The sequence below is a fragment of the Lampris incognitus genome, chromosome 8 (assembly GCF_029633865.1).
Source record: "Lampris incognitus isolate fLamInc1 chromosome 8, fLamInc1.hap2, whole genome shotgun sequence".
In the NCBI taxonomy this organism is placed as follows: domain Eukaryota; kingdom Metazoa; phylum Chordata; class Actinopteri; order Lampriformes; family Lampridae; genus Lampris; species Lampris incognitus.
The window spans coordinates 27,861,055-27,874,897 of record NC_079218.1 but is presented as its reverse complement, the minus strand read 5'-3'; the positions used below and the strand labels follow the sequence as shown (position 1 = coordinate 27,874,897).

Here is a 13,843-nt window from a genome sequence, read left to right as displayed (position 1 = left end):
AAAGTAAAATATTGAGCTGTGTTGTTCCAAATGCATGGCCATCCCTGATTTAGGGATATCTTGTGGGACAAACTTAAATGATTTGAGTTTTGTTTTACCTAATCTCCATCTTTCAGTTGTGCTGCAGACATGCAGCACTAACCCTAAGGCCAACTCGTCAAAACTTAGACCCCGTTGAGACTGTCAGCCCAGATCTGATTTTTGGCAAATCCAGATTGGAATCTGATTTCTTTTATGTAGTCTGAACAGCTAAAAACACATTGGAATCTGATCTTTGCAAATGAGATTTGAGCCACATTCGGAGGTGGTTTTATATCTGATTCAAATCTGTTTTCTAAAGATGTGTCTCAGTCTGGACACTCTAGCCACTCAAATAGGATTTCAATCTGTCCATTACATCACTCGCAATGCGACACAACATAACACAACACAACACAACACATCACATGTTAATGTCAGATTCTCCTCCGTCGCTGATATTGTCTGGTGCGATGAAGGAGTTCTGCACCACGACTTGACAGTGCCTGAGTGAGATGACATATCTCCATGGTGTTTTGTTGTGGTCTGTCTGCACAGAAGTTGCCAGCATATAACGTCACACAACACACATGCAACGTACCCACACCTATGTCGTTACCACAGCAACCAATGCAGATCGGTCGACGATGTGGCTGCAGTCTGAGCAAAGCCAAATCCGATCTGATCACTTGCAAGTAACAGTCTGGACAGTCAGTCCTAAAGATCAGATTTGAGAAACAAATCGGATTTGCCTGCTGTCTAAACGAGGCCCTACTGTATTTTGCGGTTAGGTTTCTATCTGCCCTGTCTGCCGTTACCACCTTGTGGTAAACATTCTTTATGCACCAATAGCGCTAAATGTGAGATGAGTTTACTTGAGCCTCTTGGCCAGAAGGACAATTTGGAAAGTGAGATTTCAGAGATAACCTTAAGTTGAAACTGAATTTATAGAATCCCACTTCACCTTCTTTAGTCACACAATGATCATTAATCTAGGTAAGAGGGTTTTTCTTTATGTTTGAAAAGCAATGTTGGAAACGGTTTCCAAAGTGACCCTCTCTGACCCTGCTAGAATACCTCGTGTGGCCCCTTTTGTTAAGCCAAATTTGATTTAGACACCTGTTTATTGTCTTGACACCAGTGGATAATACAATACAATACAAACAACTTTATTTATCCCACTAGGGGCAATTTGTTTGGAGAAGCTTGTGAACATAAAACAGTAACATGCAAACAAACAAATAACACAAACAATAAATAATAGCACCTCGGAGCTAAATGTGGAATAAAATCTATAAAAGTATACAATAAGAAACACAATAAGATAAACTTGATAAAGGAGATAAAACAATCTGATAAAAAACAATATGGAGCATTTAATAATCAAGTTGCAACAGGTGTGAATGATTTAGAATAATGGTTAGTTTTACAAGCAGGTGAAACATAACGACACCCTGATGGCAACAGAGAAAAATCCCTTGCAAGAATATGTTCCATAAGAAGCCAAAATACTTGCTGCTTTCTGGTGGATTTCTTGGTTGCTAAAAGAATTCAGATCTCTTTGTTTCACTCTTGTGATCTTAGAACAGATTTTAACAATGCTATTCAGGCTGTTTCTGCCTTTTACCTTGAGGCTGTGAAACCAGCAGATAAAAAAAAACAAAAAACTTAAAGACTCTCAATAAAAGATTGATAAAAGTGACAGAGGATGACAGGACTGACAGAAAAGAAATTTAGTTTGCACAGAAGATGAATTCTGTGTTGCCCCCGCTTCACAATAGCCTCAGTGTTCACGTCAAATTTAAGGTGATCATTGATGATAATGCTCCAATATTTGTATGATGTAACCATTTCCACACTTACATTATGTATGATGCACTCTTTGGCTACATTTCTGTTACGTCTAAAATCGAATATCAGTTCCTTGGTTTTAGAAACATTTAAGTCCAAGAAGTTGTTTTCACACCAAGAAATAAAATCAGTGAGAGCGTTCCCATGGACTGATTCTGAACCTTGGAGAAGGGTCAGCAATGCAGTGTTGTCAGAAAATTTGATCCAGTAGCTGGATAATGTGGTTTAATGATGCTAATACAAAGTTTTTTCCAAAATATTTCCAGTTGGTTCAAACCACAAACAATCTTTTATGGTTTTCATGGTTAACTAAAAGCTAAAGTAGCTTTTTGCTTTACAAAGTTCATTTTTCTTCATTATAACCACCATGCAGTATTATACAGGAATACTATTCGAATAATTTATATAGCATTTTAATAGTTGCAATAGCAATATAATTTGTTTAGTATAATAGTTGTTTATGAATGAAGTACCACATTATGGCTAAGCATGATTTTTTTTCCCTAAGAAGTACAGACATTATCAGGGTTTAGACGCAAAGTAATGGTGAGGTGAAAAGAAAGTCACCACATAATGTTTGCTCTCTGCTTTTATCAAACTGTTTTGATGATGACCTACTATAAACCAACTCAATGGGGTTTTGGGATCTTAAATTGTCTGTTGTTCAATCTTAAATATGCTGTTGGTTGTAAGATGAATTCTATAAAAATGGAAAGCTTCTAACGTTTTATGGATAACTAAATTTCCTACTTAAAGAGAAAAATTACCAGTGAAATCAAACTAATTACTTCACTTCTCTCACATAATGAGATTACTTTTGTTTCGGGTGGCACGGTGGCCCAGTGTCACCTCACAGCAGAAAGGTCCTGGGTTCGAACCCTGGGGTTGTTCAACCTTGGGGGTCATCCCAGGTTGTCCTCTGTGTGGAGTTTGCATGTTTTCTCCAGGTACTCCGGTTTCCTCCTGCCATCAAAAGAAACATGCATGTTAGGGTTAATACTCCTTCCTGTCTGTGCCCCTGACCAAGGCAGTGGGAAAAGAACTAGAGTTGGTCCCCGGATGCTACATCAGGGCGGCAGCCCACTGCTCCTAGCTACACAGATCACAGCTAGGGTGGGTTAATTTGCAGTAACTGAATTTCCCCAAGGGGATTACTAAAGGAAACTTAATCTTTAATCTTTATTATAAAAACAGTCTAAGTCTTATTCATTTTTAAGTACTTTAACTAGTACAGGTGGAGATTGAACGTGCTGGATAAGTCATTAATCGAACAAGACTTTGCTAGCTTTCACCACACTGTGCAGATAACCCAATGGATTGGGTTATCTGCCTGCCTGGATTGGGTTATCTGCCATTAATCTACATGTAAAAGAAGGCTGTTCTCAAAACTGACTACATAGCACTATCTACATACAATACTGTGCATAGCCGTACTGTTAGACTGTTCAGCCATCAGTCATCTATGCACCGCTTTTGCTTTGCTTAGTAGCTCTTTTTTTTCTTTTCTTTTTTTACATCACATGTGGTACTTGTATAATAACGCTGCATGTTTAAGGATCAGAGAGCTGCCCTTTCCCTCGTGTCCTGAAACAGTATTGTTTACTGTTTGAAGTACTTTTTGAGAAGGTCTCTTACATCCAAGGACACGTTTTATCTTCTCCCTAATATCTCCAATGCTTTTCTTCATGCAATGTCAACTCACTCTTGGACGAATACACTCCTCAGGCCTGCAGCTGTTTACCCTTTCTCAGGGTCCTTAATCTGGGATGCCATGACAATTTCAAAAATTTGTTTTAATTCAGAAATGAAAGTGTGATGGACAATTATAATATGGTATTTTATTGATCCTCGCTGGGATGTTTTCTTTTCAATTCTACAAAGGGCGATCTGCATACTGGGTCAGCTATACAGTATAACAGCACCACTGGAGCTGTTAGGGATTCAGTTTAATTTTGCTCGAGGACACTATGGTAGGGTGGATGCTTGCCAACGTGATGGCTTGAACTCATGTTCTGTGGTTGAGAGAAGGTCTCCATGCTGTCAACACCATCCTACTGTATCTAAGGCAGCTGGACATCAGGGAGACCAAGCAGATTCTGGCGAAGAGGATGACACAACACAGAAGAGCTAACTCGTCAGGTCAGGACTCTGCAGTCTACAGGCCAGTGGCCACTCGTTCAAGGATGAGGGTGTGCACATCCTTGATAGGGAGGAATGCTGGTTTGAATGGGGAGTCAAAGAGGCCATCTATGTGAAGAGGGAATGACCATTCCTGAACCAAGGGGGGACTAAGAGTACATCTGTCACCATCTTACAATGCCATGATTGTAACTATTCCCCAATCCTCTATGAATAGTACACATGACAATTTTAACTCTAATTAATGGTTACAGCAATTTGCATATGAAACTGAACGCTTGTTTTGTTGTGACACAACTGTGCTGGTTTCGGTCTTTATGCAACTGTGCTGTTTATAAGGGTGGGGATACCTGCAGTCAGCTGAGACTGACAAAGTAACTTAGATGAGTGATGAAGTGTTTCTCCCACTAAACGTTGTGTCCAGATTAACTGATTCAATTTTCTGGGATTTCCTTACCTGAGCATTACATTGAGCATGCATCAAGACTAAGGTTCCAGCTGGTTCCTCAAAGGAAACATTTGATAAAGGAGACTAAAATTAAACCCTATGCCAGAGGTGATATCTGTGTCTTTCTTTTATTTGAATGTGTAATCACTGAGTAGTTAGTGTATGTGCGTGTGAAGAAAGGAGACAAAGATGAGCGGGGAAACAACTGTGACATTTCCTTGCTTTCCACCACAGGGAAAGCCCTGGCTAGGGCCTTGGCCAACAGACTCCCTCCAATATCAGAGGAAATTCTGCCAGAATCCTAGAGCAGTTTTCGTCCTAACAGAGGCACCATGGACATGATTTTTACTGCTCGCCAACTCCAAGAAAAAGCCCAGGAACAGAATCAACCATTGTACATGGCCTTCATAGACTTAACCAAAGCTTTTGATTCCATAAACTGCCTCTAGCTAGTTCTGTCAAAAATAAGCTGCCCTTACAAATATATCAAGAGTACTGCGACTGCTGCATGACAGTATGTCAGCTACAGTACTCAGCAGTTATGGAGATGAGACAGAGTCCTTCAGGGTCCACACAAGAGTTAAACAAGACTGTGTCATTACCCCAACCCTGTTCTGTCTTCATTGCCATCATCCCCCACCTCATGGTTCCCAATCTGCCTCAGGGAGTCAAAATCATGTACAGGACCGATGGGATTCTTCTGACTATTAACAGATTCAGGGCTAAAGGTAAAAACACCACCACATTCTGAAGTACGCCGATGACAATGCCTTAGTGTCCCTCTTAGAAGGGGAACTACAGAGCATACTGGATGCCTTTGCCAAAGGCATACAAGCAGCTTGGTCTGGCCATTAACAAAAGACCCATATCCTTTACCCAACAGAAATATGCCTGCTCTGCCCCCATCCATCTCTGTAGACAACACCAGACCCGGAAACGTGGAACAATTTCCATATCTTGGCAGCCTTCTCTTCTCCAAAGCCAACATTTACATTGAAATACATCATCGTCTCAGTTGTGCCAGCTGGGCCTTCTCAAGATTGAGTAAAAGGGTTTTTGAAAACTGCGACTTCAGGCCAGAAAAAAAAATCTGGTGTAGAAAGGGGTAGTGCAGCCCACTCTACTGTATAGGTCAGAAACCTGGACCACACATAGCAGGCACCTGAAGGCACTCGAGGCATACCAAAAGCGAAGATTAAGGAAGATCCTTAAGATCAGCTGGGAGGATAAGCGCACCAACTTCAGCGTCCTCGAGGAGGCCAACATGCCTACTATAACTGCCACCATTGCACAACATCAGATGAGATGGACTGGCCATCTCCTCCGCATGTCTGACTCTCATCTCCAGAAACAAGTCCTTTACTCTCAGCTCATGACAAGACACCATGCCCTAGGAGGACAAAAGAAGCGATAAAAAGATAACATCAAGGCCCACATCAAAAAGTTTGGTATCGACCTTAACACCTGGGAACAAGCAGCAAAAAACAGGGAGGCTTGGAGACTGGCTGTCTGTGAGGGTGCTAGGCACTGCAACCACGACCTCCACCATGTTGCTGAAAATAAGCACAGACCCAGAAAGGAGTGAGTTACCAGAAAGGCCCAAACCACTTCTTCACACCCTTGCCCACATTACCACAAAATATGCGGCTCCAGGATTGGCCTCTACGCTCACATGAAGACCCACAAGGATCTAGAAGGAGGACAGTCATACTCGACCCCGAGTGACCGCCGAGGGTGTGTGTGTGTGTGTGTGTCTGTGTGCTTTTTTGAAGTGTTTCTCTGCTACCTGATATGGTGAGTTGAATTACTCTGTCTTTACTGGTTAACCAGTTATAAATGTTGGTTCACAGGAGTCTCTCAGAACCTCTGATGACCTACAGTCTACACAGACACCTCATGGTAGCCGCAAGTAAGAATAAAACCAGCACTTTGCCACATTTTATTTGCTCTGTCTAAAATAAAGTCACTCTATCATGCCTACATTTTTCGACTGCTTGTACACCCCATGTCTCATATCACGGATAGATTCAATTCAGACTCTGTATTAAAATTGTATTTCTAGTGTTTTCATAAAATTGGATTGGCCTCTCCACCCACTTAATGCAAATGTGTGTGTCAACTGCATCACAGTTATCTTGCAAAAACTCATAGGCCAGGTCCCAAATTTGGTATCTTTTATTCACTTTAAACTTGTCCCTGCCAATTAGCATACAAAGTGCAAACAATATCTCTTAATTTGTTTCAGTATTATTTGTAAGATACCGCAGCACCATGTGGTACATGCATGTTTTTTTTCTTTGAACATTAAAAAGGCTGTGATTAAAAAAAAAGTATGACGACACCATCTAGAACCTAATTGCTTGATATATTAAATTGCTATTTTTGAGTGATTTTATGAATGTAAAATGTAACATGAATATATTTTTTTTTGAAGAATATTCTCATGCTTGCTTTAGCTGAATTGTAAGTTCAGTGCAAGTCTACGAGGAGCTGAGAGCAAACAGTCACCCGATTCCAAACATTTAATCATTCATAGATTGGTATCAACGCTTTTGCATCTCCGTTGTGCCAGATATAGGCTATTATTGGAGAACTGATGATGGTTTGTTATCCACAACGTTTGCCGTGTCACTTGTTGCAGTTTTGCATTTCAGTATTTTTGCACAAGGCTATGGCATCGGCTTACAATAGATTAAATAAGCATTTCCCTGCTTTGCCTCTGAACACTATGTGCCTTCTCAACAGTGTGCAGTTCTTTTATAGCCTTTGTCATCATTCTTTGATGGGGGAATTTCTAACCAAAAACGTTTTTTTTTTATTAGACATTAAGAACTGCTTAAGTTTAAAAAGGATCTAGAATTGTAACCAAAGCATAATCAAGCTTGAAATATTGAACATTTTAAAAATTGAATGACGTGCATAGCTTTAACTGTCTAGAAGTGAACAGAATAATAATAGATAAGTGTGTAAGAGAGCTCTTGCTGAAGCAAACACAATAAACAATGATAAGTGAGCAAATTGATTTTGAACTCAAATGGCTGCTATAGTAGTTTGCTCTTGTCTTTTACTTGCTGTATTTCTCTCCCAACCTATAAGACTACAATTATGTATGTTCTTAGTACACATTCCTGTATGAGCTTTTCAGATTATTATTCCATTAGGTAACTCTGTGGTTTGTTTGTATTTTAAGAGTCAGATAATCTTGACGACCGACTAAGTGAGATTCATTCACTTATTTACAAATTACCAGAGAAGAATCGAGAGATGCTAGAGATGCTTATTCAACACCTGGTCAAGTAAGAGCTAAATTACTCCCTGACATTTTAATGTTGTGATTTTTTTGGACTAGCATATAATTCAGACACATGCAGTGTTTCCTTCATGGCTCACAGATGACTAGCTGTAGATATGATCATCTGCCCCTTTGTTGCTACTCACATTGCTATTCCAACCCCAACTTATTTGTTGGCAGTGTTTGCAGCCACAGCCAGGAAAACCTGATGACCCCGTCAAACATGGGAGTAATCTTTGGACCCACATTGATGAGAGCAAAGGAGGAGACTGTGGCTGCCATGCTGGACATTAAATTTCAGAATATTGTTATTGAAATTCTGATTGAGGACTACAAAAAGGTATAGTTTTGATGGGCATCATGTGTTCCTACCTATTGAGTATCTTAAGGGCTTCAAAGTTGTCTAACATAGTATCAGATGTGAATGATGAGTGTTTTTCGAAGTCGGTGTTAAATTTGTATTTCAGTGATTTTTTTTTTTTGCATTGTGGGCAGAGTAAAATACTGCATTTTCTTACTACACCAAAAGCTATACTGAAAACAAGCATTGATGTGTTAACTGTCATTGAAGTAGTTCTGCTAGTATCTGTAGTAATTTATTTATTAATTCAAGTAATTTACTTTCATCAAACTCATTCTATGACTACAGCAATTTCCACATTTCCCGGACTACGAGTCACACCGGTAAATAAGTCTCACTCAGCAAAAAACGCATTGTGAGAAAAAACACATAAATTACTTCAATGTACAAGTCGCATTTATAAAGCGGTACAGTATAGAACTCTGCACAGGATTGTTTTCTTAATCCCACTCTCGCAAACCCTTAACGCCCACACAATAATGTTCCATTGATTTTTTTTTGTGTCTTCTGCCATCCCCAGGGAAAACTCATTATTTTACATTTACTATTAATAAAGAGATGCATACCTGCCAGTAATAACATAGTGAAATTACTCTCTAGTATGTAATTACAGTCATACGAGTGCAATAATTAGTTATTCTAGTGCAACAAGTACACCTAGGGCAAAATTACACTGTATTTATTTAATTTACTTATTATTTTAGAACGTGTTGTTGGCTGTGGTTTTTTTGCTGAGGTTCTTAGTTTTTCTTTCCCCTATGTTTTTTAATGCACTGATCAACGTTGCATTCTGTGCAATGACAATTAAGGCTTTCTATTCTATTCTATGTCAACAAAGCTTTTCCTGGCGATGAAGTCATACAGTCGCATGTCTCTACAGCAAAGTGTGACACATTTCTCGGTAGTATCTGGTTTAATATGTGCAGGTAGAAGTGCTTTATCTTTGAAGGAGCACTTACTTTGACCGGGGAGAATGGAGCAAGTATGTTGCCTCAACCCAGGTGTGCCAGATGTGTGCCCGTTGTAGATCAATACTTCTGCACATTTGTCGCAAACAACAACATCCAGTTCATTTCCATCTTTTCCAGTAACAACTTAGAATTTTTTCCGAATATCAGACATGCCTTGCTTTTCTTTTGCTGCTTTGACCTTCTTTTCAACTTTATTTGTTGACTCCATTCTTCTGGTTAGCACTAGCTAAAACCCGGGACCCGCTATTTGACCGCCCGCTCCCGCCTGCAGCAAAGTTAAAACCGCCTGCTCCCACGAGATTTGCGTCCCAATCCCAATACATTTCTCTGGTACATTATTTTCAATTGAGTCAGATTAAACAGTGCCATCTACTGGTCTCAGTTTAAATGCAGTGTATTTGTTGAACAAAATTACATTGTGTAAGTCGTTTTGGAATATAAGTCGCAGGTCCAGCTAGGCAAGTAAAAAAGCAATGACTTATAGTCCGGGAAATACAGTAGCTATTGAAAACTTTTTTTTTCCATTACTGACTAATGTAAGACTTTTCATATTTAAGCATTGGCAGTGCTGTTTGTGGGGAGGGAAAATATTTCACTGACTGAACAAAAGTCTCACACATTATTGGTGTTGGATTACAGATCTTCAGTAGCATGCCAGAGGACAGCGCTGCACCACCTATCCCTCCTCCACGGATCACCCCAAGAAAACGGCAACCTATCACAATTTCAAAGCGGCCAGCTCGTGTCTACCAAGCTTTTAATTATGACCAGTTTCAAAATGCAGAGAGTAATTATCAGTTTCTGTGGGCCTAATCATCATCACTATCACTATCCCATATTGTCCTTTGATTGTACAGCTAATTATTTTTGTTTGCAGAATTTTTAAGGAAAATGTATTCAACAAATCTACACAATACCCTCTTTACCATGTTGTGTGTATGTGTAAAATGCATTTAGGGGTGTGTGCTCAAGTGTTCCATTCTTTGAATCAGTATTCAAGTAATTAGCACAACTGTGAGGAGAGCTTTATTTCAGTAAAATTTGGTTTGTTTTGTTGCATCAGACTTTGACAATAGGCCAATTTAGATGTTGTCTTCTCTCACCACAGTCTTTGCTAATGATTCAGCTGCATCTATATTTTTAACCCGCTGGTTAAGCAGGTGGAACTCTATCCTCTAATTCATTGTAGCAGAAAAATTTAGAACATCTGCAACTTGTCCTTCCTGCATTGTCTAATATTTCATTTATGGCCCTTAAGTCATTAGACTAGATGATGTTACCAAATAACCAGCTCTGCTTTGCCAGACACATAACCATTGCCTGTCTAAATTCATCTTAAACTCAAGATTGTGCATAGTGTTCAAAATCAGGCCCACAATATGACTGGATTAGATTAAATACATGACACTAGGGTTTTGTAGTGCTTTTCTTTTAAATAGTTTGCATGTTTGGATATTTCTGATTCTGAACCAAAACATTGCTTTGCTTTAATACATTTTATCATTGAACTAAAACTTATTTTATTTACACAATACAAAGCTGATAACGTTTCATCCTATATCTTTTAAGTTGCAGCTTCTTTTTTTTTTGAACAGCTTGTCAAATTTATTTTTTTTGGTTGGACTTTAAAGGGAAACTCAAGTATTTTTTTTTTTAAACCTAAGCCCTTTTTTCCTATTGTGAGGAGTCAAAATGAACGATGGGGAGCAGAATCTTATAAACTGAGTCAGTACTGAACAAGCTCACATTGGCCAACTGCTGCGCATCAAGCACTAATGTACTTAATCGGGACAATAGTGCTCACCAAATAATATCTACTGAAAGAGCTCTTTTTTGGCATGAACAGACTCAATGTTTTGAGGAGTATCTGAAAACACCCTCCATTAAGAAAAGACAATCCCAGCATAATCAGAGTGGTGACAGACCTTTTTGCATTTTCTTTTTTCCACTTCTCTCCAACTCTCTCACACATCCTCTTTTGTCTTCCTGCAACAACTCACTCCTCGCAGGATTGAAGAGCGAGACTTTTGTTCCAGGTTAGAAATGGATTGATATCTATAAAATTCCATGAATGAAAATGTGTCTAAGGCTCTTTCAACTCATTCTGAGCCTGTTAGTGCCAAAAAAAAGCTCTTTAAGTGATATTATTTGGCAGGTGCTATTGCTCCAAGTGATTACATTGCAACTTGGTGCCGCAGCAGTTGGCTAATGTTAGCTTGTCCAATACTATGTTAATTAAAAAGATTCTGCCATCTGTCACTTGGCTTTTATCCTAATGATGGGAAAATGGGGCTTAGAGGAATACCAGAGTTTTGCTTTAATATTGCCAACCTTGTGGAAAGGTTTCGTTTTCTAAAGGGTAACCTGTAACAGAATAGTAAAGCTACCAAGAGAGCCAGCCTATAAGTAAGAATATAAAATCATCAAGGAATACATTGGACATTTTTCTGTAATATGTGACTATATGATGGCAGTGCATTACTTTAACTCATGCTGCTGATCTCCAACAGATGGACAAAATGGAAGCTCTCTACAGAGCCCCAGAGCACAGGATGGCGATGTGGATGGGGTTATATCTCCAGCCCCCATACCCCAGCAGCGGACCAAACCCACTAGCTATGCTCCATTGATTCCAAGAGAACCTCCTCCAAGGCAAGGTCTTCCACCTAAGCCTGCATTTCGTCAGGACAGAAATTTCGACAGTGACATTAACAAACTGGTTGCAAAGATAGAAGATGCAAATCAGAGGCCAGATACAACTTCAGCGCCAAATGGAGTCACTGTGACCAGAGCAGCATCTTTCCAGAGCAGGAGACCACCTCTCGCAGGTACAGCAGCTATCAGAGGAGGTATTATATTCCCTCAGCAATTATTTCAAGAAGTGCATTTGAGAGTCACCCAAACCTGGAAAAGGGAGCTTAAAGAGAAACTTAACCCAAGACCAAAAACATGCCAGGCTGGTCTTGGTACTCTGATGTAAGCGTAACAGGATGAACACAGCTGTAGCTAATGAAATTGGTAATAGGTCTGTTGGCTGTAACTGCCAAAGAACCAGCATTGACCGTACTATTGACAATTTTTAGTACTCACTCCGACTGTCTGTCTGTCTATGCTGATAGGTGAGCTGGCACATCTAAATCAAACGGAACCATTATTAATTTTATTAGCTGCAGCTGTGTTTATCCTGCTATGCTTATATCAGAGTACCAACACCAACCTGGCATGCTTTTAACCTTTACATGGTTTTAACCTGTAGATGTTGGCAAACTCACTAAAATGGTTTAGGGTTTGGTTACGCTTTAAGGCATAATGCTGGGAACATGATGGACATTTCATTATTATGTTTTTAGTAACATTTTTAAAAACATATTTTTGTTAGTGTGCAAACATTGGAAAGATTTTGGCTTTTTTTTGTTTTTTTGTTTTTGGTCATTTCATTAAGCAAGCTCAGTTTTAATTCTGGCCTTTCAGGTACATGTTACAATGCCAGACTGTACTCACTTCAGCTGCACATACTACTGGAAAGATTTTGGCTTTTTTTTTGTTTGGTCATTTCATTAAGCAAGCTCAGTTTTAACTCTGGCCTTTCAGGTACATGTTACAATGCCAGACTGTACTCACTTCAGCTGCACATACTGGGTTAATTATTTCTGAAATTGGTCTTTTAAAACTATTAAGATTAAGTCTCTCATCTCATTACCTATTATTGTACTAAATCATGAGCGCCCTTTAGTGTCCTTTACTGTGTATTTTTGACCAGCAGCTAACAAGTGTCCTAATGGAATCTTGTAATGTGGGTTACTACAATACAAGTCCAAACATATTGAGGCTAACATTTGCTTGGATCTCTTTGCCTCAAGTCGTTTTGGCTAAATCAAAGGAAATGCAAACCCAGCAGTTTTTTTTTTTTTACTTTATCAAATGATTTTAAAGAAGGAGCAGTGTCTCTGTCAGTTTTCTAAGTTTTAAGGGCAATTTTCAAATTTAACAATGGACAGCATCAAAATGTTCCCCAGTCAACATCTTTTCAAATTACTTATTTTGTGACTTGGAAAATCGCTACAAATTTTCTCATGAAAAGAAGCTGTCAAAGTTTGGTTATTGGTGAATGTTGGCATCACTGGCAGGGTTTTATCTCAAATGCACTTGTGTGAAATTTGGTCTACACACATCTATTTGAAACATTTACATCATGTTTTATGCAAATCCATTAAAAAGATGCCAAATCATGGGAATTGGAATGTTAAAAAGTGAAAAGACAAAGTGCAAATTTCTTGGGTTAAAATATGCACAAGGAGGACAAGTTCATCAAAAAAACCAAGTCCCAGAATCATGTGATGCCAATAAGCAATTCGATTTCCTTTATTTGGCTAGACTGGACCAGCAGGCCAGCCCTACAAACATGAATGATGTTGAGTGACCATGTTTAGAATGAGCGACTGACTGAGTGATCATGTTTGACATGAAAGGGCCGCTGGATCAGGTGATCAATGATGTCACTAAAGTTACAGGATTGGCCGGCCGGCCAGCCCTACAACTGCCAATGTCTGTCAATGGTCATGTTACAACATGATTCCTCCAGGCATGGATGCGTCACGCTCCAGCTGTGATGCTGCCACCGGAGCTAATTGCAGCCAGTCTAGAAAATGGACCTCATTCATCAATCGTTCGTACTGTTACAAGTGATAGGGGTTATATTTGCCTTTTTCCCTGTTCCTTTTCTTACATACTTGGACTGGTTTTCATTGAGAAATGACTGGAGG

At 39.4% G+C, this 13,843-nt stretch overlaps 1 protein-coding gene across 1 annotated transcript in view; it reads left to right on the top strand.

Annotated features, from left to right (window-relative positions):
* LOC130117247 (oligophrenin-1-like) overlaps nucleotides 1-13,843 on the top strand; it is a 38,763-nt gene that overhangs the window by 17,686 nt on the left and 7,234 nt on the right. The window contains exons 16-20 of the mRNA XM_056285450.1: nucleotides 6,307-6,365; nucleotides 7,647-7,752; nucleotides 7,929-8,088; nucleotides 9,720-9,867; nucleotides 11,591-11,908. Coding sequence (XP_056141425.1) covers nucleotides 6,307-6,365; nucleotides 7,647-7,752; nucleotides 7,929-8,088; nucleotides 9,720-9,867; nucleotides 11,591-11,908 — 791 coding nt within the window. The remainder of the gene's footprint in view (nucleotides 1-6,306; nucleotides 6,366-7,646; nucleotides 7,753-7,928; nucleotides 8,089-9,719; nucleotides 9,868-11,590; nucleotides 11,909-13,843) is intronic.